This window comes from Rousettus aegyptiacus, unplaced genomic scaffold (assembly GCF_014176215.1).
Source record: "Rousettus aegyptiacus isolate mRouAeg1 unplaced genomic scaffold, mRouAeg1.p scaffold_m13_p_3, whole genome shotgun sequence".
NCBI classification, from domain to species: domain Eukaryota; kingdom Metazoa; phylum Chordata; class Mammalia; order Chiroptera; family Pteropodidae; genus Rousettus; species Rousettus aegyptiacus.
This window is the reverse complement of record NW_023416306.1, coordinates 60,032,827-60,057,888: the sequence shown is the minus strand read 5'-3', so window position 1 is coordinate 60,057,888 and position 25,062 is coordinate 60,032,827. Positions and strand designations below refer to the sequence as shown.

Sequence of the window (25,062 nt, the reverse complement as noted above, 5' to 3'; positions counted from 1 at the left end):
ATATAACACCTCTGCTTAAATTATCCAGTGCTTTTTCAGGGCAACAAGCATACAATCAAGCTCCTATATGTTCAGGCCCAGCTGTCTACCTCTCTCATCTCCCTGAGGCCACAGTCTAATTAATCACTATGCTCTAATCACACTGGCCTTCTGTCCCTTCTGCCAAAACATCAGCACTTTTGTCCTGGCTGTTCCCTTTCCCAGACATCCTCCACCTACTCTATCTTCTTCTGGTCATTCATGTCTCCAGGCAAATATCACTTCCTAGTGGGGCCTTTCCTAACCACCCCACCTAAAACACGCATTCCTTCATCCCCATTACTCATTATGTATCTTAGCACCACTTTTATTTTCTTTATAAGCATTAGATCTATCAGAATTCACCTTATTTGTGTATCCTCTGCCTCCTGCCCCCTACCATGTAACCTCCATAAAAGCAGGGATCACATCTCTCTTGTTCTCTTCTTATTCCTACCACCTGGTCCTGGCACATTAATGAATATATGTGTGCATATGGTGTGCTATGTGCATTATCTGAATTTGTTTTTACTGTCATAAGAACTCTGAGAGACAAGTAAAGCCTTTCTATCCTTTATATAGACCAGGAACTTAGGCTAAGAAAGGCCCCATGGTTTGTCCAAGGCCAGAGAACAAGCAAGTAGTAGGACTGAACTAGACTCCAGAATTTTGACCTAAAGTTTAGTAACTGGGGTTCCCGAAGCCATGTCTGTGGACTGGCTGACTCAGAACCTCCAGGGTACTTGTTAAAACATAATCTGTCCTGTTATAATACAATAGTTGCCTCACTGTGTAATAAAAACAACTGTGCCAATGGGGAAAAGCAGGTTAGGGACCAGGGAGTTTCAGACTCACAATTACCAAGTTATTTTTCCTGTAGGAATTTTAATAATAAAGGTGGTTTTTATAGCTGCAAGTGTATAGCTATAAAATTCAAATGTCCCTGAATTAAATCCAGCCCTTAATTAATTATATCGAGCTTTTGCTGAAAAGTAATGGCTTTTTGTCCTGTCACTAGAGGTGCTATTGTTAGCACAGACTACTTATATATTCCTATTACCTTTATGACCCATTGTTAAGACAAAGCACAAAGTTATCCAAGTATTTATAATTAATAGAACTTTATAATGGAAACAATGTTTGTTAATCAATTGACCCTCTTACATTTATTAGGAAAAGCTTGTATATATTATTGAGTCCCACTCTAGACCTATTAAACCTGAATCTCAGGTGGTGGGATGGAAGCTGTAATCTCTATTTTTAACAAGTTCCTAGGTGATTCTGATATGCAGCCAGATTTGATAATCAATGAATTACATTGTTTTAGTTTTTCTGAAACTGGTTTCTCTGATTCATGGTGAGAGCAGAGGAGATTTCTTTTGAGAGACTGCTAGTTCTCTATTAGAAAAATCTCAAGTTGGAACTCTTATTTTAATGTCAATTAAAAACAATAACAAAAACAAGCCCATTTTAGATCACCTGCATGATCACCTAATAAATGAGTACTGGTGTGTGATGCCAGGCCTATGTTTGTGTTAGATTACAATCATATTAACCAGCATTACTTTAATTATGGAAGTTAACTAAGAAGAAAAAAAGAGAGAGGCAGAGAGGGAGTGAAATCACAAATTATGTTTGTGCTAAGAGGATGTAAAGAAAGGTCACGGCATGCTCCATCAGAAAGGCTTCCATGAGAGGCAAAATAGAAAAAAGTGCCTAGAGTGTGGGGCCCTGATTGCAGAGCCTCCACAGTATGTGGGGTGCCTCAGCCATCAGGACCATGTACATGTTGCAAGGAGCCATTTCATTTCTGCAAATCAGCATGAGTCAGCAGATTAGTGTTGATTTATGGAAATTGATGGGGTTTATAGATTATTCTTTCATTTAATCTGTAAATCGGTGTTATATTTGAATGAGAGCTAGACACAGGGGAAGATTATGCCTAGCTTTCTAGCTGTATAAATTTAAGACAAACAAGGAAATAGAAACAAAGGCAAACTTTCAATTTATCAGGCCTGACAGGAGGAATCGAGTCCTGCTGAGAGAGTCAGAAAGAAACAGAAGCATTAAGAGAATCATTTTTGTTTAGTTCCTCCAGACCTCATCAACCCTTAGCTTTTGGATTACGGTTCCTATTAGAAGTAACATAGGACAGGGGAAATGGAGGCTCACTAGTAAGCAAGAGCAGCCCTTGGACAAAGGGTGAACTGGAGGTGTAGCTAAACATGTGTGCCCATATCCAACGGTGTGAAAAAGTGCCATCTCGTGATGCTTTTATAGCAGAGATGTTCAGCCACCCAGGCACTGTCCTGACCTTAAGGATGAGCAACAGTGAGATAGGCAAGGACAAATGAGCAGCCCCAGGAGCAAATGTCTGGGAATATATTCCTGTGCATAGTCTGGCCTCTGGCTCATGCCTCTTCCCCTCATATGTGACTCTGGGTAAAACCAAAGCCCAATGGGAAAAAATCTGAACATATGTGCTTGAAAAATATCTTTGGCCCAGTATAAAGGTAATTGAGAGAGGAGCCAGAGGAGATGGAAGGTTTGTTTTTTTGAGTGCAGCCAAGAATAGAGAGCATTGTAAGTAAGTTTTTCTTAGGGCCAAAGTCCAGGCCTCTGCTAATAGAAACTTTGTTTTCAACAGCATGATGCCTTCCATTTTAGAAGCCATGGCAGAGACTGATTTGCTATCAACCAAACCTCTTTCTCTTCCTAGGCACAAAACTAAGTCGTTTTCCAGCCTCTTTGCTTAGGTGAGCAAGGTACTGCAGTCTAGCAGATGGAAGGTGAGCAGAAGTGAACTGTGACACTCGATCAGAACCACAAAAACCCTCTTGTGCAATAATTTTAGATTTTATATGAGCAAGAAATAATCTATCATATTTTAGCCATAATATGATTTTGTTATAGTAGTTATCAAATGCTAATTGATTCAGGTTTAATGAATATTTGCTTGCTGAATGAATCAAATGGGTCTTCTTTCAGTACGTCCAGTGAGTCACAAACATCATTTGAAAAGAGTTCTTTACTATTCTTAGCCATCAAAAGTGAATTGTTCTTCAAAGACTTCAGATTCTCACTGTTTAGCTAGAGGCAATCTACGTGTTAAGAAATGTGCATGTGTATTCATTGCCCAGGAGGATGAGAAGACTTGTTGGAGATGAATGGGATACTGGACAATGACAAAAACAAGGACTGCAGCAAGCAGGTTTGAAGATGACTGAGAGCTCCAGAAAAAAAATGCATAAATAGCAAATAGGTTTGAGATTGTGATACCTAAACTAGCAATTAGTAGAGTCTTCCTGGAGTGCTACTCAGGTACAGATTCTGGGTTATATTCAGGAGGACCAAGAGGCACAAATAGCATCCTAAATGATTAGCTAATAATGTCTGCAGTGGGCATGGGCACGAGAAGTGGCAGCCTAAGTATCAGGACTCCATCTCTTAATAGCTGAGTGATCTTGGGTGAGTTATTTAATCTGTTTGTGCCTTAGTTTTCTACTTCTATGGTTGTTGAGAGGAGTAAATACAATAATGCATGCAAAGTTGTTGGAACGATGCCTTCACACAGAGTGAGGTTTGAATAAATGTTGGCTGTCAGAATGCTAACATTATGAGAGAAAACTATGAGGAGCAAGCAGTGTTAGAAACCTCTGATAAACTAAGAAAATATACAGAACGGAAAACTTTCAAGAAATAGGAAAAAACAGGAAAAAGGAGAGGGAAGAAATCTGTAAGTGAGAAGGAACTCTATGGCTTCTATTTTGAAGAACTGCAAGGGTTTCAGAATGATTAGAAGAAATAACTTAAATACAATACCTTCTCTTGAAACTGGAATCAGTATCTAATGAGACACAGAGTTTAAAAGTCACATTGAGGCTGGTTGTGCCAGAGACCAAAAACTGTATCTACTTCTGGAGAAGTTATGAAACAACATATGCTAGGCTGACTTGCTTGTGACTCCCATGAGACTGTTCAAGAAAAACAGTTGTTACCCATGACAGATCCAAATCTCAATTCAAGGGAAAGATGAATAAGATAGTGACACTCACTAATTGAAATATTTAAGTATACAGAAATGAGGTGTTAGAAATTTTACATACTTTCAGTACCTAAAACTAAGTAAATTGTATTAATTCAGATTTAATCAATGGATAATGCCTTGTAATCAGTGAGAATTATCAAAGCAATGCCATAAGAAACACTAGCCTCTGCTTACAATGCAATTAGCACAGGTCCCTTCCAAGGGACACTGGAGTTAAATCTGGAAAAACTCCCTGAAATGAGAATTCCCTAGTTGAAGAATTTAAGACCTCATGAGTTAATAAGTTTAAGGGACCATGATCAGCGTGAACCTATGAACCCCTTATAAATAACAATGACATCTCACACATCTGAAATTGCTCATGGTAAATATTGACTATCAATGATCAGTTACCATTTCTTTCTGGCCAGAAGCTTTTCAGGGTCTGGCTACCTGGCAATTTGAACAAGAGTGGCTTTGTTACAGATAATAGTCATATTAAAATGTATGATTTTTTTTTTTTTTTTAGTCTGGTTCTCCTTCCAAATGCCTTTCACATTTAGTAGCTCAGAAATTTTTAACTCCATCCTATCCTGCTGTCTCTCTCACAAGGCCTCCTTCACTTCCACCTACTGCCTCCTGCGTCAGCATTTGGCCTTTCAGTCAACACTGTTTGCTCTCTTTCTCCCCACCAGTCCTCTGAGGATCTTTCCTTTCATCTGTTATTTTTCCAAGACATCACAGCAAAAGCTTCTTTGTTATCTACTCTTCTATTCTCCCAAAGATAAAGCAAATAATTTTGCAAATGTTAGAATTTCAGGTATGAGGTAATTATAGCTGGTAATAGTGAGTGTGGATTGCTGTATTTTATTTGTATGCAAGAGATTTGTAGGACTCTTAGGTCTAACAGAGAATCAAATGTGCCTCTATTTAAAACTCTCTGTTTACAATAACAACACAGGTTTATAGTTCTACATCTGCTTCTAAATTTTGCAATGAGGCAAATACTTTTCCTAGAATCTTACTTATTTTATTATGACAATAAGCTTCCTTTTTTAGTAATAGTAAAAATAAATGTTCTTCTTCCATCCAAATCATTACATGGTTCTAGTTAGTAAAATCTAATAAAATATACTGTTATTACACTTTGAATAACACTCTATCTGGGAAATGAGGTATACTGTATGAGAAGGGAATATAGAATATGGAAGATTTAGTCAGAGGATACTGGTAGCTTCTAGTTTATGTTTGGAACACTGGCGTGTTTAGCTTGAAAATAATTTTTAAATATTTGAATTGGTTGGGCTCAGTTAAAAAGGAAGAGATTTACAAAAACGTTTGTGTGTTTTGTTTCGGCTTACTTGGAAAAACTGGAAGGTCTATCAATATTAGATTTGCATTTTTATTTGGAAATAGCCAGATGAAAATGAGCTGTGCCTTTTAGACAGAGTGAGGTAGGCAGAATAATGACCCCCCAAATATGTCTGCACCCTAATTCCTAGAAACTGTGACTATGCTACATTAGATGGCAAAAGGGAATTAAGGTTACAGGTGGATTAATGTAGCTAATGAGCTGACTTTAAAATGAGATTATCCTAGTTTATCTAGTGGGACCAGTGTAATGTAAACTCTTAAAATCAGAGACAGAAAAGAGTTTATCAGAGAGGCAGCATGAGGACTCAACTGCTCCTACCAGCTTTGATGATGGAGGAAGAGGGCCAAGAGTTAAGAATGCAGCGGCCTCTAGAAGCTGAAAATGACACTCAATTTACAGCCAGCAAGGAAACACAGACCACAGTCCTAGGTCACAAGGAACTAAATTCTGCCAACTATCCAAATGAGCAGGAAAAGCATTCTAGCCTAGAGCTTTCAAAAAAGAATGCAGCCTGTTGACATCTTGATTTTATCCTAGTGAGACTGTACTGGACTTCTGACCTACAAAACTGTAAGATAATATGTTTGTGTTAATTTAAGACTCTAAATTTTTGGTAATTTGTTATGGCAGCAATAAAAAAACTAATACACAGGCCATATGCACTATCTAAATCACCAAAGTTATTACTAAAACTAAAGTATATTTATGACTAATGAGCACAAGAAAGGAGCCTGACATCATTAGTCATTAGGAAAATATAAATTAAAATATCGATGAATCATCACTTCACATCCATGAGAATGGCCAGAATAAAAAAAAAATAATAAATGTTTGTGAGAATTGAGAGGAACTGGAACCCTCATGCATCACTGGTAGAAATGTAAAACGGTGCAGCCATTTTGGAACATAACTGGCAGTTTCTTCAAAAGTTAACCTTAAATATGCTACATAACTCTGCAGTTCCAGTTTTAGGTATCTATACCTAAATGAAAACATATGTCCACACAAAAACTTGCACCCCAATGTTCAATGCAGCATTATTCCTAATAGCCAAAAAGTGTAAACAACCTATATGCCCTTCCACTGCTGAATGGATGAATACAGTGTGGTATAGTCACACGATGGACTTTTATTCCACCATAAAAAGGAATGTAGCATACATGGTAAAACACAGATGAACCTTGAACACATTATGCTAAGTGAAAGAAATCAGTAACAAAGGACTATGTATCGTATGATAAAAAAGCACATCTATGGAGATGTAGATGTATTAGTGATTGCGTAGGGCTGGAGGAAGTGGAGGGGGATGGGGACTGATAGCTAAGGGATGTGGAGTTTACTTCTGGGATAATGAAATGCTCTAAAATTGAGTATGGCAATGGATGCATAACTCTGTACTAAAAGCCATTGAACTGTATACTTTAAATGGCTCAATTGTCATAGTATGTGAATCATACCTCGATAAAGATTTTTTTTTTCAAAAAACTACCACCTTAGATTGTAGTGATAGTTACACAATTTAAAACATTTGCTAAAAAAGATCACTGAATTGCATACCTACGATGGGTAAATTTTATGATATGTAAGCTATACCTTGATAAAGCAGAAAAAAAAAAACAGTGTTAACCTGAATTAACCTTTTTTTTTGATGATTCAGAGTCAACATTGGGAATAATTATCTTGCATAAAAATTGAAAACTGGAATTTCTTTGCCTTTATTATTCCATTTAGTTAGTGTGCCTTCAATACACACATTGCAGTGCCCTTAGGACTTAAGGAAGTGGGTGGGGCTTAGATGGCCCTTCTCTGAGCATCCCCAAGCCATAGGGCTTCCCTCTTCTCAAACCCTTTTCTAAAGATATTTTTTGCCAATGCCAGTGTGTCAGGTTACTCAGGTTAGCTTGTCAAATTATTCAATTGAAATTTATGATTCTTCAAGAGACTAAGGCAGCAAGTGGTACTATCCATAACTTCTTTTGCCTGTTCCACTGCATGGTCCCTGACAAGGAACCCCATACCCAGTACAACTGTGTGATGCTACAGTCTCTCCCAGAAACAACCAACCATGGATATGGTAAGTTCCACTACCTGTCCCATCGCACATTCTCCCCTTATTCTATTGGGCAGATGTGGGAATTGCTTTTTCAGGATTTGAGATGAGCTAGGTTGAACCATTTGTATTTGTTTACTCCAGCCTACTAGGGAGAAGAATAAGTTGGATTCTCCTGCTATAACTTTATCAGTTTTATGTAAGTTCTATAATAGCTACAGGTCTTTAGCGGGCATATTAATGTGTGTGTGTACTGAAGAAAACTTAAGGGCCTCGGTTACTCCATATTCTATCAGATAATGAGGTCCCCTAATAGCAATTTGAATCAGTCAATGGCCATTACCCTGTCGTTCAGAGTACCACTGGGAACACAGCCAAACTTGCCTGCCTTTCCCTCTGATCGAGTGTACTGGAGTAAACCTTCCTTTGTCAGTCTTCACCACTGGTGATGAGGCCCTCTCTGAGTCAAACTCCCTGAAAGCAAAATCTTTCTCTGGTTAACAGAATTGTTGGATGAAAAATCCAGAAATGCCAACTTGAAATGACTTATATTATGAAAAGCTTACAAAACTGCTTGTCTTTTATTGCAGCTACTAAATCATGATGGGGAAGGGAAAGAAAAAGAATTTCAAAACAACTGCCTTTTATTTTTATTTTCCCAGAGAGGTTTCTGTGATCTCTTTATTAGACACAATATGTGTCAGCTATTCAACTCATAAAAAAGGAGAAAAACATGCCAGGAAAGGAGAAATATTTTCTATTTCTCCATTCCTGTGAAAACGTTGAATGAGCTCATCTGTGTTCTCTCCTTTCAATGAAAGATATGCTCATCCCTCATCTTCTTCTCATTTTCCATTGATGATGTCAGGCAGGCCTTACAGTATCTCTTTTGTGATCTTATAAAATCAATGACAACCAAAAACATTTCCCTTCTGGCTATGACCTCATCAGTGGTCTACACCTGTACAGGCTCCATCTGCATTGGTAAGTAGAGCTAAACTCCACTGATCCAGACTGAAGCAATTTACCAGGAAACTACTGCTTTCCTTCCAAATGCTGCCTACACCATTCAATATGGAAGATTTTAAAGCAACTTGGCTGAGTGCTGAATACAACTAGTCAAGATGGCTCTCTAATCTTTATGCCTATCTTTATACACTGCAGAAACTCTCTTTACTTAGTCTTTACTTGTTTTTACCTAGACAAAAGTCATCAGTACTTCAAAACGTTAGGTGGGTGACATTTGGAGATATTCTTATACCCCCTCTTTCCTCCCTCTCCTCTACTGTATGCTACTCTCATCTATATTCTCAGCAGTGAAATGGGCATCAAATTAAGTCAATTTAGCACAGAAAGTCATTTTTTGCCACTGGGTCTGCATGGCTATGATTTTCCTGAACCAGGAAGGCAGATGGGGATACACAGGCCATCTCCATGCTGAGAGACACTCACAGTGTACTCTCAAATCTCTGAGACTCAAAAGAAGAAATCAACACATAATGGATGAGTTTGGGGAGAAGTGAAAGACACAAAAGACAGTATTTTACAGGCCCAAAGAGGGCAGAGCTGGCAGGTTAAGTTGTATGGGTATGTTTAAAACTGATATACATGGTTAAATACAAATTGTGGAAAGAGTAGCAATGGACCTACAATGCGTCTGGAGGCAGAAGTGGCAACTCACTGAGTTCAAAGGATGGGGCAACTTGATGGGAGAGGTCTAGCTGTCATCCAGGGAAATTTCATCGGGCCTCCCTTTCTGTGGCCCATGTGAAATATTCTTCATCACTAACCACCTCCCTTGCTCTGAATCCAGACACTCCAGCTACTTTTCAGGTGGCTAATTCAACCTTCCCGGTTGACAGTGAGACAGACACAGAGAGGTGCTCTACAAAGGGTTTGTGAGCATTGTGGTCTCCGAAAAAGATTCTTCCCTACTATAAAAATTACTTGAGTTTTATTTTGTGCATTATCTTCCCTATAATAATTGCTAATAAATATTGAGTGCTTACTATACGTCAAACACGATTATAAGCATTTTACATGAATCAATGCATTTAATGTCCACAAGAACCCTCTGAGTCAAGCACTATCATCATCACCATTTTACAAACAAAGAAACTGAATTGGAGAGTATAAATAAGTTGCTCAGGGTTATATAACTAGGAAATAAGTGGGAGAGCCAGGACAAATGAGGCTCCAGTGCCTGTAGGCTTAACTGCCATGCTGTGCCTGCTCTTGTGAAATACTAGGAGCAAATTTCCCTGCATCTGGTCACTCAGGTGTAGTGATGAGACCAAAGTTCATACACGGTCCTTATAAAATCATGGGGACACCTGAGCACTTTGAGCTTCAAAAAAAGTTTTTTCTCTTTTGGCCTGTATTCACACTGAACTGAAGGTAAACAGACAGATGGAGAAAAAAACAACCAAACCAAAAGAAACAAACAAAACACTCTGCAATGTCTTTAAAAGCACAGAGGCACCAAAATTTACTATGAGAATTTGATTGTAAGTGAGCTGACTCAGCTCCTAAGTCCATACTTGAAAAATTCATGGAAGTAAAGCTGGGCTAATATTTTACACATTTTAGAATTGCTTTCAGGATGTGTTTCATTTTAGAAGAGCTAGAGAAAAAACAGAAAACATTTATTGAGTGTGAACTATGTGCCTGGCATTGGGCTAAGTGATTTTTCACACATGCAGTCTTATTTAACCTCACAACAATCCTGTAAAATATTATTAATTTCATTTTTATGGATGAGAACAAAGATTCAGTGAGGTTTTTACACTTTGTTCAAAATCACGCTGCTAATAAACAGTATAATTGGTCATCAAACTTAGAAATGCACGATACCCTACTTGCCCCCAAATTTAGGTTATATTTAGGTTGTATTTTCTATAGCACCACCCAGGATCCTGTGTACATTTGAAGGAAATTGTAACTCTTTCAATTCTAGGTAGTCACGTATGCATCTACTGCCTTCATTAGCCTGTAAACATTAGGGAGCACAAAACTCAGGTCTTATTTATTTCTGTATATCAACAATACTTGGCCAAGGGTATGCTTACGGCAGGAGCTAGTGAGTCCCTCAATACTACGAGTGTAGACACTAATACAGGGGTAGATGACAATCCCAGGTAAAGACACAAATGCAATCCTAAAGCAACATGTACATTTTGAGCCTTAACTTTTAGAGGGATTATTTACCAGATTTGCCAGCAGACCTGAACAAACTGTGCCACTGAAGCACAGGATGAAGCTGCCCAGGCCCCAGGGTGTGGTGGTGTTTGTGATCTACCTCACTGAGCGGCCCCTTTCCTCTCCTTCCCTGGTGCCTCTCTGGCTGCTCTCTGTTCCCTGGCTTTGAACCTTTTGGCAGCCTCCAATAGCTCCTCTTCAAAGGGCCGAAGACAACCCTGATGTTTCAATTGCCTTGCTTAATTCCAGACAGGTTCCCATTAATTGTATTACATTCAGGTGAACAAAAGGTATTTAGTTTGTGACAGAGCTGAAATGTATCTGGATAAATATAAACAAGAGAGTTAATCCTATAAGAGCCATTATGTGCCTGCAACTGGAAGGATGTCAGCAGTGCCCTTGCTAAGGGAGGTCGAAGGGTGGAAGGCAGAAGAGGTTTAACAAGACTGGTGCTGAGCATCTGGACTCTGTATTAAAGAGGAGAATAAAGCTTGTGACTGGAATACATTAGGAGAAAAGCAAATGTTCTATTCACAAAAAAATAGGCATTAATAATATCAGTCTTTAATCCACCCCAGGGCTCCTCAGCTTGCCTTATTCATTGTTGACTTTCATCTTCTCTGTAAAGCCTCCTGCTAAAGGTTCCTTCTCAGATCAGCTTTAGGTCACGGGGGCACAAATACTTTTGCTAAACAGATATGCAAGGGAGTAGCATGTGTGACTGGAAAACAATGTGACAACATAATCCCGGCATGGACCGATGAGGTCAGTGTGGGGTGATGTTGGCTTTTCTAGCATCTACTGAATCATCTGATGGGGGCAGCAATTGAAAAGAATAAATACAAACACATGCAACATACCGCCACAAAGACTGCATGGCCCAGATCTGAGAAAGAGTCCTATTTTGGTAAGATCAGTGGGGAATTGGAGGGAACAATGAGCTGGGAGTTAGACCTCAGTTCCCTTCTCCACACCACTAGCTGAGCGGCTGCAGGACCTCAGGTTGCCTGGCCTGTGAGAAATGAGTGTCTGAGAATGGTCCAGCTGGTATGTATCTCAGGTCTTCTTTAGTTTCAAAGGCAAGGATTTGTCCTACATAAGAGAGGTTTTATAAAAGTGCACTACCACAAGACCATCACCTTGGGAGGCATTGTAATCTGAATCTCAATATTCCTAAATCACCATGTGAAGGATGTTTTGCTTAGCTCTATGGATAAAGGCAAAGTGTTGGCAGGTGCATCAGAGCAAGAGGCTGATATAAAACAGAATTAGAGAGAATACTCCTGGCTTCAAACCATGACTACAGAATTCCAATTCCCCATGGGTCTTAGAGTGTTCTTTGCAACGGTGTAATAAGGAGAAATGACAGGATCCCAAAAAGGCATTCGATAATCTCAGGTCACAATTATGTTTCCCAACATGCTACTTACTTGTACACATCTCTTTTTCTCATTCCCAACCCCCACCACCCCACCCCCACCTGGAATATTTCCCCTATCTCTGCTTATCAAAACTCTACTTGTCCCAATTCTAAGACCTCCAAGATGGAATGAAATGTCCTTACACACCCTTTGGTTATCAGTTGGAGCACTTATTTAATTCTACCTCATTTTACGCTTCACCTCCATTTAATTAAAGAATAAGCTTCTTGATGGCAGGGTATGGATTTCATTTATCTATGTGTTCCTGGGCCTGCTTGGCACATTGTAGGCATCCACCCAATAATGGGTTCTGAATTGAAATGAACAGGGATTTTCACGTTACCTGCTAATGTGACAGCAATGGAGACAGAGTCAAATCCCAAGGCATTTGTGGCATTACAAGTGTAGAAACCCACATCAGCTTCCACTGGTGCCAGGATCTGTAAGGAATCATCTGGTTGTAGAAGAATCCTAGAACAACAGAAATGTAGACCTGGTTAGGTCAGTGGAGTCCCTGTTGACAATCAATACCGGTAAAGCAAGAAGGAACATAAGGGATACTGAGAATCCTGTTTTAACAACAGGACTAACCAGCCATAATGACACTCAGGAACCCAGGCTCTATTGCCACTTTAATTGGTATAATTTTGTTAGCAACCACCCAAAAAAGAGGTTTTTGATTGCTTATGCTGCTTGTTGATTACTTGATCAAACTGCTACCAGTTGAAACAACATATGTGTGATGAATACATAACGTACATATCAGGACCGAGAGGAGAGGCTAGAATGAATGGTGCAGATGAATCTGGAGAAGGACTATTAAGAAAAAGGCAAAGTTATAAAGGAAAAATGAGCTTGGTTGGATGGTAGAAAGTAGGTACAGTTTCCAGATATAAAGAAAGGCATCTGTTAAGGCTTGGAGGTGGGAGAGAGGAAGCCAGGATCATGTATTGATGAGAGAAGCCTGGTGTGTACATTTGAAGGCAATTGTATGTGTAATTACCTCTTAATTCCAGATAGTCATATATACATTTACTGGCTTCATTAGTCTGCAAACATTCAGATACAAAATTCACATCTTATTTATTGTTTTAGTTCTCACAATACTTGGCAGAGGGCCTTCTGTAGAGAAAGTACCCAAGAGAATGAAGGCAAAGCCTGCCCCTAGGGCCTTGGTAGAGACAATTCCAGAAAAATCACCATCTAGTTCAGAAATTTTGCTTTACTTGAAGAGAGCTGCAAGTATCAAATTGTAAGTGCCTATGCCACAAGATTCAAAACCCACTCCAACCTCAGTTTATTTTTTCTTCTCTTGACTTAGGCCATTTCTAAGAACTATTTGCTACATCATGGCATTTAGGCAGATTAATGACTAAAGATGACTTGAAGCTGACATCTTGGTGACCTGGTATGACAATAACTGGAATATATCTGTGGAGGGAGGAATCTAGAAAGGGCCTTAGGTTGCTAAATCATTCAGCAGCACAGAAATGGTTTAGAGTTGGATTTGGACTCTTAGAGTTAGTCATTTCCACCTTCATGATTATTTCCAACTCCCTAATTTCAAAAGGCTCAAAGATCTGGTCACTTAATATCACATTAATATCCATCCATAGAAGGCAAGCAGGTAGAAGGGGTTGTTCATCATAAAAGGGGCAAAAAATCATAACAACGTCAGGAGAATTCGCAAGACTTGGTGGTGAAATTAAGATTAGGAGTCAGCTCTCTTGCCTCAGCAACACATTCTATGAATTCTTTCTTCACTATTTCTTCAGACGCTATGGTATTTGCAGATCAGCACCACCTCTAGTTAGCTGTTAATTATTCTAAGGTGGGTGATGAGTCTGGCAATGAATCAGGCCTCCTCAAGGCTGCTTTGGCCTTGGACCAATTGCATTGCTTATTCTTTCCTGTCAGAGAAAAGGCAAGAAAGAAGGCGGCTTACATCACTCAGTCTTCGATCTGGTTATGTATGGGCAGTTGCGCTAAAAATGGGGAAGGAAATCGAAAACCCTAGCCAAAGGGAAATTTCTGGATAGTTTGCGTTGAATTCAGTGTCATTGTAGACCATCGCTGCTATTACTAGGGACAGTCAGGCTTTTGTGGAGCTAATACTTTGTGAGAGATGACAGAGAGGCTAGGAGAGATTGTGATAGAACTCATCCACTCATTTAGTCACTCATCAATCAGATATTAGCTGTTTTCTCTCAAAGTCAAAAATTATATGTTATTTTGTTAGTTTATTTCAGAGAAGCTAATAAGAGAAAGATTACTATACAATTTACCTACCTTTGGTAAGCCATACAATATTTAAGTAATAATATGACTATTTTCTAAAGGAATCTTAATAGATATAACACAGTATCATTGCTAAATCTCTTTAGGTGTTTAGGCTGTTTTAGATTACAAAAATTAAAAATTGACTTTATGACTTAAATCTATGATATCCCATATGTGCCTTCATAAAGATTTCCAAATAGAAATTAGGAAGGCAGGCTTTATGAAATTTCAGTTGAACTGACTACTCAGGATGATTGAACTTAGAAGATCTTTATTCAATTTTACCATGCTCAAAAGGCAAGGATTAAAATTTGCTAAATTCCCATGTCCATTAGGGCAGCTGCTTTCCTAAAACCAGCATTTTTGTCTCCTCTATAGAAAGGTTCTTGAATTGAACATTCAGAGCAGGAAGCTAGAAGACAGATCTCAACTTTATTTTGGTCCTGTTATGATTTAAGTAATCACCATTGGCAAATCCCTTCACCTTCCTGTTTTTTCAGTTTATCAGCTTCTAAAACCCAGTTCAAGCATGTTTTTGTACATAGCAGAGGGAACTGTTAAAATGAGGTTGAAATACTAGACCATCTCTTGGTATCTCCAATGACCCTTTTATTGATAATGTTGGAAACTCTGAATGGAGAATTAAATGTGAGGAAGGAGGGAGGTGGTGAGAAGATTGTGAGGAAGAAAGCAAAAGGGACACATGATATTGGCCAATTTCCTTCTCCGCCCCCCCTCCTCCACCTCCTCTCATTTTAGTAGATTTAGTAGATTGACATATTCAGGTCATTTTTCCCCCCACAGAACTAATAAACTTGCCTGATCTTATGCAGAGGCTGTAAACCCCACTCTCACACTGGGCCTATTTCTTTTAAGTGAGGGCTAGCTCTTGTAGCTATGTGAGTTCCTCAAGGCACTGATACTACTGAGTGAACCATAATGCTTTTTGCCTGTATGAAGACTAGTAAAGCATACCCACAAAGTTGGTGAAGAGAAGAGAGGAGATCCATTACAACAGGCACAAAGCCATAAGGGTCTGAATTAGGATAGGAAAAGTGGAAATGGAAAGAAATATGGATCTTGAGATTTATATTCTTTTATTCTGTAAACTGTCTATTCAAAAATAAAAAGCTAAAGTATTTGCCTGCATAAAAGTTTTAAATATTGTCTTAAGACAAAATTTACATACCACAAAATCTAAATTTGTCATTTATTGCATAAACTTATAAATTATTTATATTTATAAAACTGAACTCTTTAGCTCAAGGGTCCATAGTTATTTGGTGGCAGAGTCAGGATTTAAAATAGGGCTTCTTGGTCCAGCACTTTGCCCCCTATCTATCCTGTCTTTAATAAGCCCATAAAATTGGTAGATGGGGTTTGGAGGCTACCGCTAGAGGGAGCGATAAGTCTGGAGAGGGTTTCCATGCAGGGCCCTCTAGGAGACATGGCAAGGCAAAGGAAAGGGCTTGCTGCGGAGTCTAAGGTTTGCTTTAGTCTCTCTCTCTAGCATGGCATCTAGGAAAAGAGATTTCTGGAAAAGAACATTGCCCTTGTATTTTAGGCATCTACTCTATTAACTTAATTTATTGGTAGTTGATTTCTGTCAGCCTGTATTTAGGTTTCAAGTTTGACAGTACTGTTTTAGAATGCACAGGCACAGAAACATAGTGCTGCTTTCCAAGGAAAACCAGAAGGATTTCTCTGGGGTCGTTTTGGAATTTAAGGAATCAGAGAATGAGGGGCATGGAATGGGGCATAATTAAAATACACATAGCAAATGGTAATGTGGTCACATTAGGTATATTAATACTCACTGCTTTACTTCCATACCCACACCACACTTTCCTTTTGGTTTACTGAGCTAAAACTTAATACTGGTTACTCTTTCAGCTCAAAAATGAAGGAAAAATTTTGTTTTCTGGTGGCCTTTACTTGTAAGCTTCTAAGCATGTCTTCTCAAGCATTCTACCAATTAATTAAGGAGCAGTTGAGAGAGTGCAAATAAATGCTTTAGTTACATAAAGCCCTCATCATCCATGTGAATAAGATATGACCTACAATGTACGAGCTCCTTGAGGTGAAGTTATCTCCTCTGCATTTGTAATGTACAATAAGAAAGTACTCTTATTTGAAAAGAAGGCAGCTCTGAGCATCTAAAGGAAAATTTCCAGCAATTCTGTGAGTTGGGTGCCAAAGTAAAGGGCTTTCTGTGGAGACTACGGTCATGATGCCTTCTGAATCCTTGGCTCAACTGTGAACACCACTGTCTTGTGCAGGCCCACCTCTCAAAATGACCTCCATGACCAAACATGTGAAGCTGCTACGAAAGGGGAGCCTTCCTAATTTTAGTCAGGAGACGTGGAGTCATGTGAAGGACTTTGTGAGCCTCTAAGTCCCTTCTGCAAATTGAGGATAATACTGACCTGAGTTTCTACGAGGATCAAGATAAAGGAGTATACAGACCCGTTCTTACTGTCTTTTAAGTAAAAAGGCATCAGCTTAAACATCAAATGCATCTAATAAATTAGTATACATTTTTAATGGTACAGATGGTGGTAACCCATATTACCATTTGCAATTTCTCATTAAAATTTCCAGTTGTTCAGAGGCAATTTTCAAGCTCTGGACATAAACATACCCATCAGCTACATGAGCTATGATGTTTTACCATCTCGGGGCTCTCATCCTAACAAGTAGGCATTCTTAAACCCATTTTAGGCCTCGAAACAGGACTGAAAGCTGGAAATCACAGGTATACTCTTTCTCTTTAGAATAGTATCTTCCTCAACTGTTCAAACTTACTTGCCCTGCATCCCAACACAAACTACTCTCTCTAGTCGAGATAGTTTTTTTTTATTTTTTTATTTTTATTTTTTTTATTCTCCTTGTTATTAGCTTGGGGCTGAATTCATGATTTCTCCTATTTGTCTGTCCTTCCAAATTCTCCCTGTCCCTTAAGAACGAGTTCAAGTACTACCTCCTGTGTTACCACAGTCCTGGTCTTGCAGAGCTGTTCTGAGCTATATATACTACAAAGCCCTTTCCATTCTACAATATCGTTTCTTCAGATTGTAAAATAAATACTTTAAGAATCAAGACTCTTTTACTTCTTTCATAGTTCCCTCTGCACTATTTAGCATAGTGCTGCCATGCTGAATAAATACTTAATAAACATTTGTTTAGTTATCTTCAGAGCAATGGAGCTGAAAATAACCATGATGACAATACAGCACAGTGGTTAAGTGTACAGACTCCAGAGCCACAGTGACTGAGTTTCAACCCTACCTGTACCACTTCGTAGTTGTGTTACCTTGGGTAAGTAATTTAAGTTCTCAGTGACAGTTTCCTCATCTATAGAATGCAAAGAATTATAGCACCTACCTAAGGTTGTTGTGAATATTCCACATAAGTTCAAGTATTTAAAGAACACAGAATAGTGCTTGACACATGGCAAAAAATTATAGAAGTGTGGGTTATTACTATTTTGTTGTTGACATCACCATCACCATTGTCATTCACTCTTCGTGTCTTGAGCCCATGTATTCTGGATGTTTTGAGAAAGTATTCTGACATATGTAAATAATTGAGAAATGTAGGGATTTCAAGGGAAAAAAACACTAATCAGGGATATGGGGTGGTTGCAAGGGGTTTGCTGTGCGAGGAAGTAAGGAGTGAGCCACAGTACATGCGCCTTGGTGGTAACGCTGGGAATGGAAAAGAGGAGCAGAGGGCTGAGGCCACGTGGCACACTGGGTTGGCAACTGTCTCAATTCTATTCTTGACTCCGGAATCTCTGAATAAGAACAATTACTTATTTCCCTGTTTTAACACTATTAACCAAATACTAAAAACTTAGAACACTGAAAAAAAAAAAAGACTAGGATCCTAAAATTGCAAACATGCATAAAAATAAAAGTATAAGAATGAGAGGTGGAAAAAAGTGGGCTTAGAAGAAAAAAAGCAAAGTTAAGAGAGGCTGTGAAAGGTGTATCAGCTCCAATCTCCTAGGAGGAGCTGTTAAGGACTTTTTCTTATTATGAAATGCAGATTTTTTTTTTTTTTTTTGCTTAGGGAAATCTTAGATTAGGATAATCAAATCTACCACAGTGAGAACCAATATTTGTTAGACAAGTATCTAAGCTTTATATAAATTTATTCTCACTATCATATTACTAGATTGACATTATTCTCCCATTTGAGAGGAAGCAAAGCTCAGAGAAGAACTTTGCTCAACTAGTACACACGGTGGAATCGTGAATGGGGGATGACCTCTGAACTTTGACCTTTAAAAACTGACTCTATCCAGGCATCCACTGGGGCCTAATAGGAAGGGATGTGGTTTGGCTTCACTTTTGGTGGGGGGTAATTTGTGCCAAGGTTTGTAGTTACTGAGGGAAATGGACAATCACCAACAAGAATATTCTGGATTCTAAATAACTGGAAGGCGTGTGGTTTGGCCTCATTTTGGGGGAGGGGACAGTTTGTGCCAAGGTTCATACTTAGGGAAATGGACAATCATTAACAGGAATATTCTAAATTTTAAATAGCTTGAGGCTGAAGGAAAAAAAATGATTTGAGAAGAACTCTATGAGCAAGAATTTTTTTCTGAAACCAAAAATTATAGTAGCCCAGAGACTTGCAAGGGAGATTTTTGTTTTGTATAGATATTTTAAGGAATTGAGTTAAGGTTCATGAAGAGTTTCATATCACCACTTGGCTAGGGCAACTTTTTAAAAATTTGCTGTTTTTAATGGAATTGCCAACTAAAAGTTATTTAATGCCAGAAGCGTCATGATTGCTCCAGGTGGAAGTATAGAAAATATTTTTGGAATGGGAAAGGCCACCTGACCACACATTCTTAACCCTGTCTTAATACCCTTTGCCAAACCCTTCAGCTTCCTTCTCTTCAGAAATTCATGAAGTCTTCAATTTGCTAACATGGGTAGTTTTATCTGCTTACTGAGTAGTTCATTTCAAACTACAAAACCTCTGTATAAAATGACTCTGACTGGATTTCCTATTCACCTGCAACAGGGATCATCAAACTCTAGTCAGCTGTCACCTGTGTTTGTAAATAAAGTTTTATTGGAACACTGCCACACCAGTTTCAGTATTTTCTATGCCTGCTTTCATGCTTCAGTGGAAGAACTGAGTGGTTGAGAGATAGATAGGATGGTCTGAAAAGCCTAAAATGTTTACTTTCTGGCCTTTTAAAAAACAATTTGCTGACCCTGACCTAGAACATGCAGGACTTTTCATTTCTGATTTGTTTCAGTGCTTTTCTCATTTATGCTCAAAATGTTAATTACTTTTCCGGAACATTGGCATTTGCTAGGACCATCTTTCTAGGACGAATAAGTTAACTGCTGGGGATCTTTTGAGACCTCCTAGTCTTTCAGAGACAAGATAGTGCCTGATACTAAGCCTCACCTGTGCTTCCTGATTGTCACTGTCTCAAATTCTCTAATGCTGCTTCCTGATGAATGCTGGACATTTCTGTAAACTTTGCGTTCACTACCACCCAATACTTTTTTTTTTTTCCTGAGGTTTATGCATTTATTGAGATGGCACCTTTTTCTCTGACTTGCTACTTTTACACTTTTCAGCTGGGAAAAAAATTTGTCATCTCCATTTCCTTTAGTTTTCTAAAGAAATCAAGCCAAACCAAATTGAAACTGGTTTCTTCTTCCTTCCCTATCTGCCTGCCTCCGGTATTTATATTATTTGCAAACTTGGAAACGCATTTCATGTGCTTATGACTTTTACATAAAGCATTTTTCACAACTGTGGTGCTGAAATTGACCCTGGAGCCATTTCCCATCTGATTCTCTCTTCCAATCTGAGAAGTTTCCATCTGTGGATACTCTGTGTTGCTCAAGTCTTCCAAACACGCCTTAATTCATCTATTCAACACCACTTTGGAATGTTGTCCAAGGCTTTCTTGAAAATATAAGCATTTAGAACAAACAGATTTCTTTTTTAGCAGATCAGAAATGATAGCAAAAAATTGCCAGTAGAATATAACCATCCTCTCCTACTGCCTGGATTTAGGCTGATAATTCTTCATCATACTGTATTTTCCTTGACACCTTTCTATCTCAACCCTTTGAACAACTACCTATGTGTTACTTCAAAACAAGAATAAAGCTCCTTATTTTGTGATGTCCTGGAAGATGGTGCGATATATTGGCCCTATATATACATGACAGTGATACAGATACTGATGAATGAATATTCACTGTGACCCTGGCATTTTACAGAGATTTGTTTTTCCACACTCTTGCTCTTCTGCAGGGCAGGTATGATCATTTGAACTGGAATTTGAGCCTAAGTTGCTCTGATTCTAGTCTTACTCACCTTCTACCACTGTTGACCTTTGTGCTAACTTATGTACCATTAGTTTGCTCCTCCTGACCAAGGTATTTATGATTTGCACTTATTCACTCTATAGCAGTGCTTTTCAAGTTGTGTAGTTGTGTTTAGAAATCATCAGCACAAATCAGTCAGACCCAGAATAGAAAGAAAAGAGGAACAGGCTTAGGGAGCAAAAGGCAGAAACTCCCTGGCATTAGCCCTTACTCTAGGATTCCACGTGGATGGAATATCACCTGTGAGCCATTTCTCCTCCTTTAAGAAGGAATCAGTATTTTCTTCAAAGTATTTAGTTTCATATTATTATTCATGTTCACCTGCATTTCTTTTGAAAAACCCCATAACCTTTAGGAAATGCTGTAAGACTATGTCAGCTGAGCTATGGCTAGTATGTGACTACTGGCTCACTCTTAGGTCAATAGAGTTGAATAGCAAAATAGGGACTTCCCTGTCATCAGCAGCATTTAGATCTTTTTCGGGGGAAAGGATCAATCTTCATCCAGCTTTCTTTCCCAATTTGATAATTCAACTTACACTGCCATTTCTGGGGAATCTGGCTTTTCTTTTCTGTAATGAAGCCAGCAGTGTCCTTACAGGTATTGTTTCTGGAGTTGGACTCAGATGTAGGAATATGGAAATATATTTGTATTATTTGAACCTCTTGGTATTAGATGTGAGAAAGAGTTATTTCAGATTCTTTGGCTCATGTTACACCCTATTCAAATGCAAATTGGAGTTAGCTTTTCCCTGAATCTCAATTCAAAATGTGGTGAATAAATGTTCAGTGTTTATACAGCATAACTGAAAAGTAAGGAACAGTTTGTTTCATCTTGCTTATTATGGTCCAGGGCTCTAAACGCACATGCACAGGCCATCGACACTGTCAACATACACAGTAAAAGACACCAAGATATAACAATGGTAATGTTTACTGAGTGCCTAATTATGTGCCTAGCATTGCGTATATTCATAGCTCAGTATGTATATGTAAAGGTAGACAACTAACAGAAGAAAAGGCTCTGCCTAAAACACATGTGCCAAAATAAAAACAAAACCTCACAGACTGGAAGCCAGCTGGCCAGAAGATTGAATGTTAATTTATGCTGGTCTAGCTGACCCCAATGGCTTTTTTAAAAAACAATGGCAAACCCATGTATTCAACTGAGGTTAAAGTCAATTAAAAGAAATAGTCCCTGGAGCCAGACTGCCTTGGGTTCAAATCCTAGCTCCACTACTTAATAAATGTGAGCATTGAGCAAGTGAATCTAGCATCTCTGTACTTTAATGTCAACATTTATAAAATTGGGATAATAACCTCAAAGAGTTCTTGTAAGAATAAATGCACACCTGTAAAACACTTAGAACAGTGCCTAGCTCAAAGCAAATACTCATCAAATGTTAGTATTGATGATGATGATTTCTCCATTGGCCTGGATGTGATGGGAGATAGGATGCTATAAGGTATTTACTATTTGCACTTATTCACTCTACAGCAGCGCTCTTCAAGTTGTGTAGTTGTGAGCCATAGGTCCTTGGAGTGTCCTGAAACTTCTCCAGTGGAGAACACACAGGGAAGGCAGAGATGTTTAGTTGGGAGAGGGGACCACTCTGGAATTCTGCTGTAATTGCATATTAAATACCAGAAATTCAGATCATGTGAAACTATGCAACTACAGTCTCCAACAATTAGCAAACCTCCCTTCTCACCATAGGCATCCACGATTCCTCGGTTCATTCATTCATCAGCTATCATGTGTTGAGTGTGTCATGTTCTTGGAATTGTGGAGAAAATAAGACATTCTTAAACATCTGCCCTTGAGGAAGGTTAACGTAATCCAGAAGGTAATGTGGATAAACAACTAGCTAATTCTAATGCACAGCGTTAGGGCTGAGATAGAGTATAACGCATAGGATACTTACATGGGTCCTGGATGGGGGTCGTCTGACCTGGGTGAGGGGTGGGGTGGTGGAGGGGGGCTTCCCTTGAGGAAGGGTAGGATTAGGCAGACAAAGTAGGTCAGAAAGCCCCATGCAAATTTGTAAATAGCAAGTAACTAGGTACTACTGAAAGGCAGAGCTTAGTGGTGTGAGGTGAGGGGTATGGTAGGAGATGAAGCAAGACAGAGAGATAGCTGTCAGATGATAAAAGGTGTTCTATAGCGTGCTAAGACATTTGGAGCATATCCTCAAGTGATGGTAAGCCATTAAAAGAATTTGAAACATGAGTGCAGTATAGACAGGTTTGCTAGAAAGATGCTCTGTCAGTAGCATGTCAATGATCTAGGAGTCAATAAACTTTTTTCTGTAATAGGACAGATAACAAATATTTTAGGCTTTGAGGGCCATCTTCGGTGTCCTCTGTTGTATCCTACTTTTTGTTTGTTTTTAAAAACCCTTTAAAAATGTAAAAATCCTTCTTTTAATAACCCTTTAAATAACTGGGTTCAAATCTCAGCTATACCATCTATTAAGTGTGGGACCTTGGGCAGGTAAACCTAACAGCTTTGGGCTCAATTTCAACGGCTTTTTAAATAACTCTTTAAAAGCCATTCTTAATAACCCTTTAAAAAATGTAAAAGCCACTGGCTGTAATTTGCCAAAACTTGGCATAGAGAAGGTAAATATAGAGCTAGGAGGCTACTATAATCATCTAATGCTTTCAAAGGTAACCTAAAGTAAAGGCAGTGAGAGGGATGAAGGATCCATGGAGGAGCGAGAACGGTCTAGAAATATTGTGGCTCAGGAAGCTGGGTGAATGGGGGTTTAATTTACTGAAATAGGGATTCAGGAGTTTAGTTTTAGATATATTGAGTTGACCTATTTGTGGAACATCTGTGTTGGGGTGTCCAGTATATAGTTACACATATGAATCAAAAGAGATTTGGTTTGGTGCTTGATGAATCATTGGCACATAGGGGAATATCTGGGCCAGAGGAATCATTAGGGTATGCAAAGGGAGACTCCTAAGAAGGTAGGTAAGAGCTAGGCACAGGAAGGGAAATCCAGAAAGATGCTTAGAAGAAATAAGGTGGAAGCAAACTTAGTTTCTAGTTTAAGAAACTTAGTTTCTTAGTGTGTAGTTTCTAAAGTAGCAAGTTGTTTTTAGGAAGAAGTGATTAGCTTGTATGGAATGCTGTTGACAGGCCAGAAGAGATAAGGAATGTTTTGAGTGACAATTTTCTATTTTTGAACAAACAAGAATAACCTTTTTTGGGGGGTTATGGCATGGGGATTTGTTCCTAAGGGAAGTATATGCTGCATGCAGCCTGAGAATGTGAGGTGAGCAAACAGATGCCAATTCTATAATAAACAGTGAAAATATTAGGCAGGACTTTAAAAAATTCATATATAATGACCTTGGTGGGGGACTTAAGATAGATAGCCTTCTATATGTGAAACATTTCCAGGGTGTAAGTCGGCTACTTTAGTGCTATAAGAGTAACATTTCAAACCTCTCAGGTACCATTAATGAACCAGGCACATGAAGCGAGGCTAAAAAACTTCCCTTCTAATGGACTTTCCAAGGCAGCGATGTGGTCAAACCAGTGAATTACAGGTCCACAAGAGCTACAAGGATTCAGCAATGAAAGCAAAGCGAACAGGAGGCAGTGTTCTCTTGTTTTCCAAATCAACTGGCACGCAACTCTCTGGAAAGAATAAACTTGCCTGCACTGGCTGTGCTGGAAAGTCCAGTCCTGCTTCTTTGTTCCTAGGCTGAACCAGGTGGCCACACTTAGTTCTTGTACCTCTAGCCAGCCCAGAACTTTTCCAGAAAACTGGCAGATTTGGAGTCTGTTAACTTCCACCGTGTCTGCTCCTTTCACACACAGGCACTCTTGTTTTCACAAGCTGGTTTCTCTCAGATCCAAGGCTCGATAAGAACGAAATCTAACTTGCATGTAAGTAAGTGGGTAGGAGGGATTCTGCGAGGGAAGGCAGCTGGACAGGAGAGTGCTTGGAATTCCTAAGCATCATTTTTAGCACGGAGTTTTGTCTACTTCCTCTAAGCCTTTTTAACAGAACTAATAGCAAGTGCGTAATTCAACTCAGGTTTGTCTTTTGCCCTTTTCCCCTCTCAACACTTCTTCAAGGGGATCCTTGAACCTCAGGCCTCAGAATGAACTGTCTGGCTTGTTAAAATGCAAATTATAGGACCCGGCTATAAAAACAATTTCTGGGGTAGGATGGGATGCAGGAGTCAGCATTTATAACAAGTTCCTGTTAATATTATGCACTCTGAATCTGAGAACCCCTCCTCCATCTACTTTCAAAAGTTTAGAAGTTTAAAAAAATGTATTTTGTCCACTGGAGTTTAACA

General features: G+C 38.9%; 1 protein-coding gene across 3 annotated transcripts in view; it reads right to left on the bottom strand.

Moving 5' to 3' along the window:
• The window catches only part of ADAMTSL1 (ADAMTS like 1), an 823,217-nt gene that overhangs the window by 94,966 nt on the left and 703,189 nt on the right, over positions 1-25,062 (bottom strand). For all 3 annotated transcript variants that reach the window (XM_036217921.1, XM_036217923.1, XM_036217924.1), the window contains one exon: positions 12,433-12,560. In XM_036217921.1, coding sequence (XP_036073814.1) covers positions 12,433-12,560 — 128 coding nt within the window. The remainder of the gene's footprint in view (positions 1-12,432; positions 12,561-25,062) is intronic.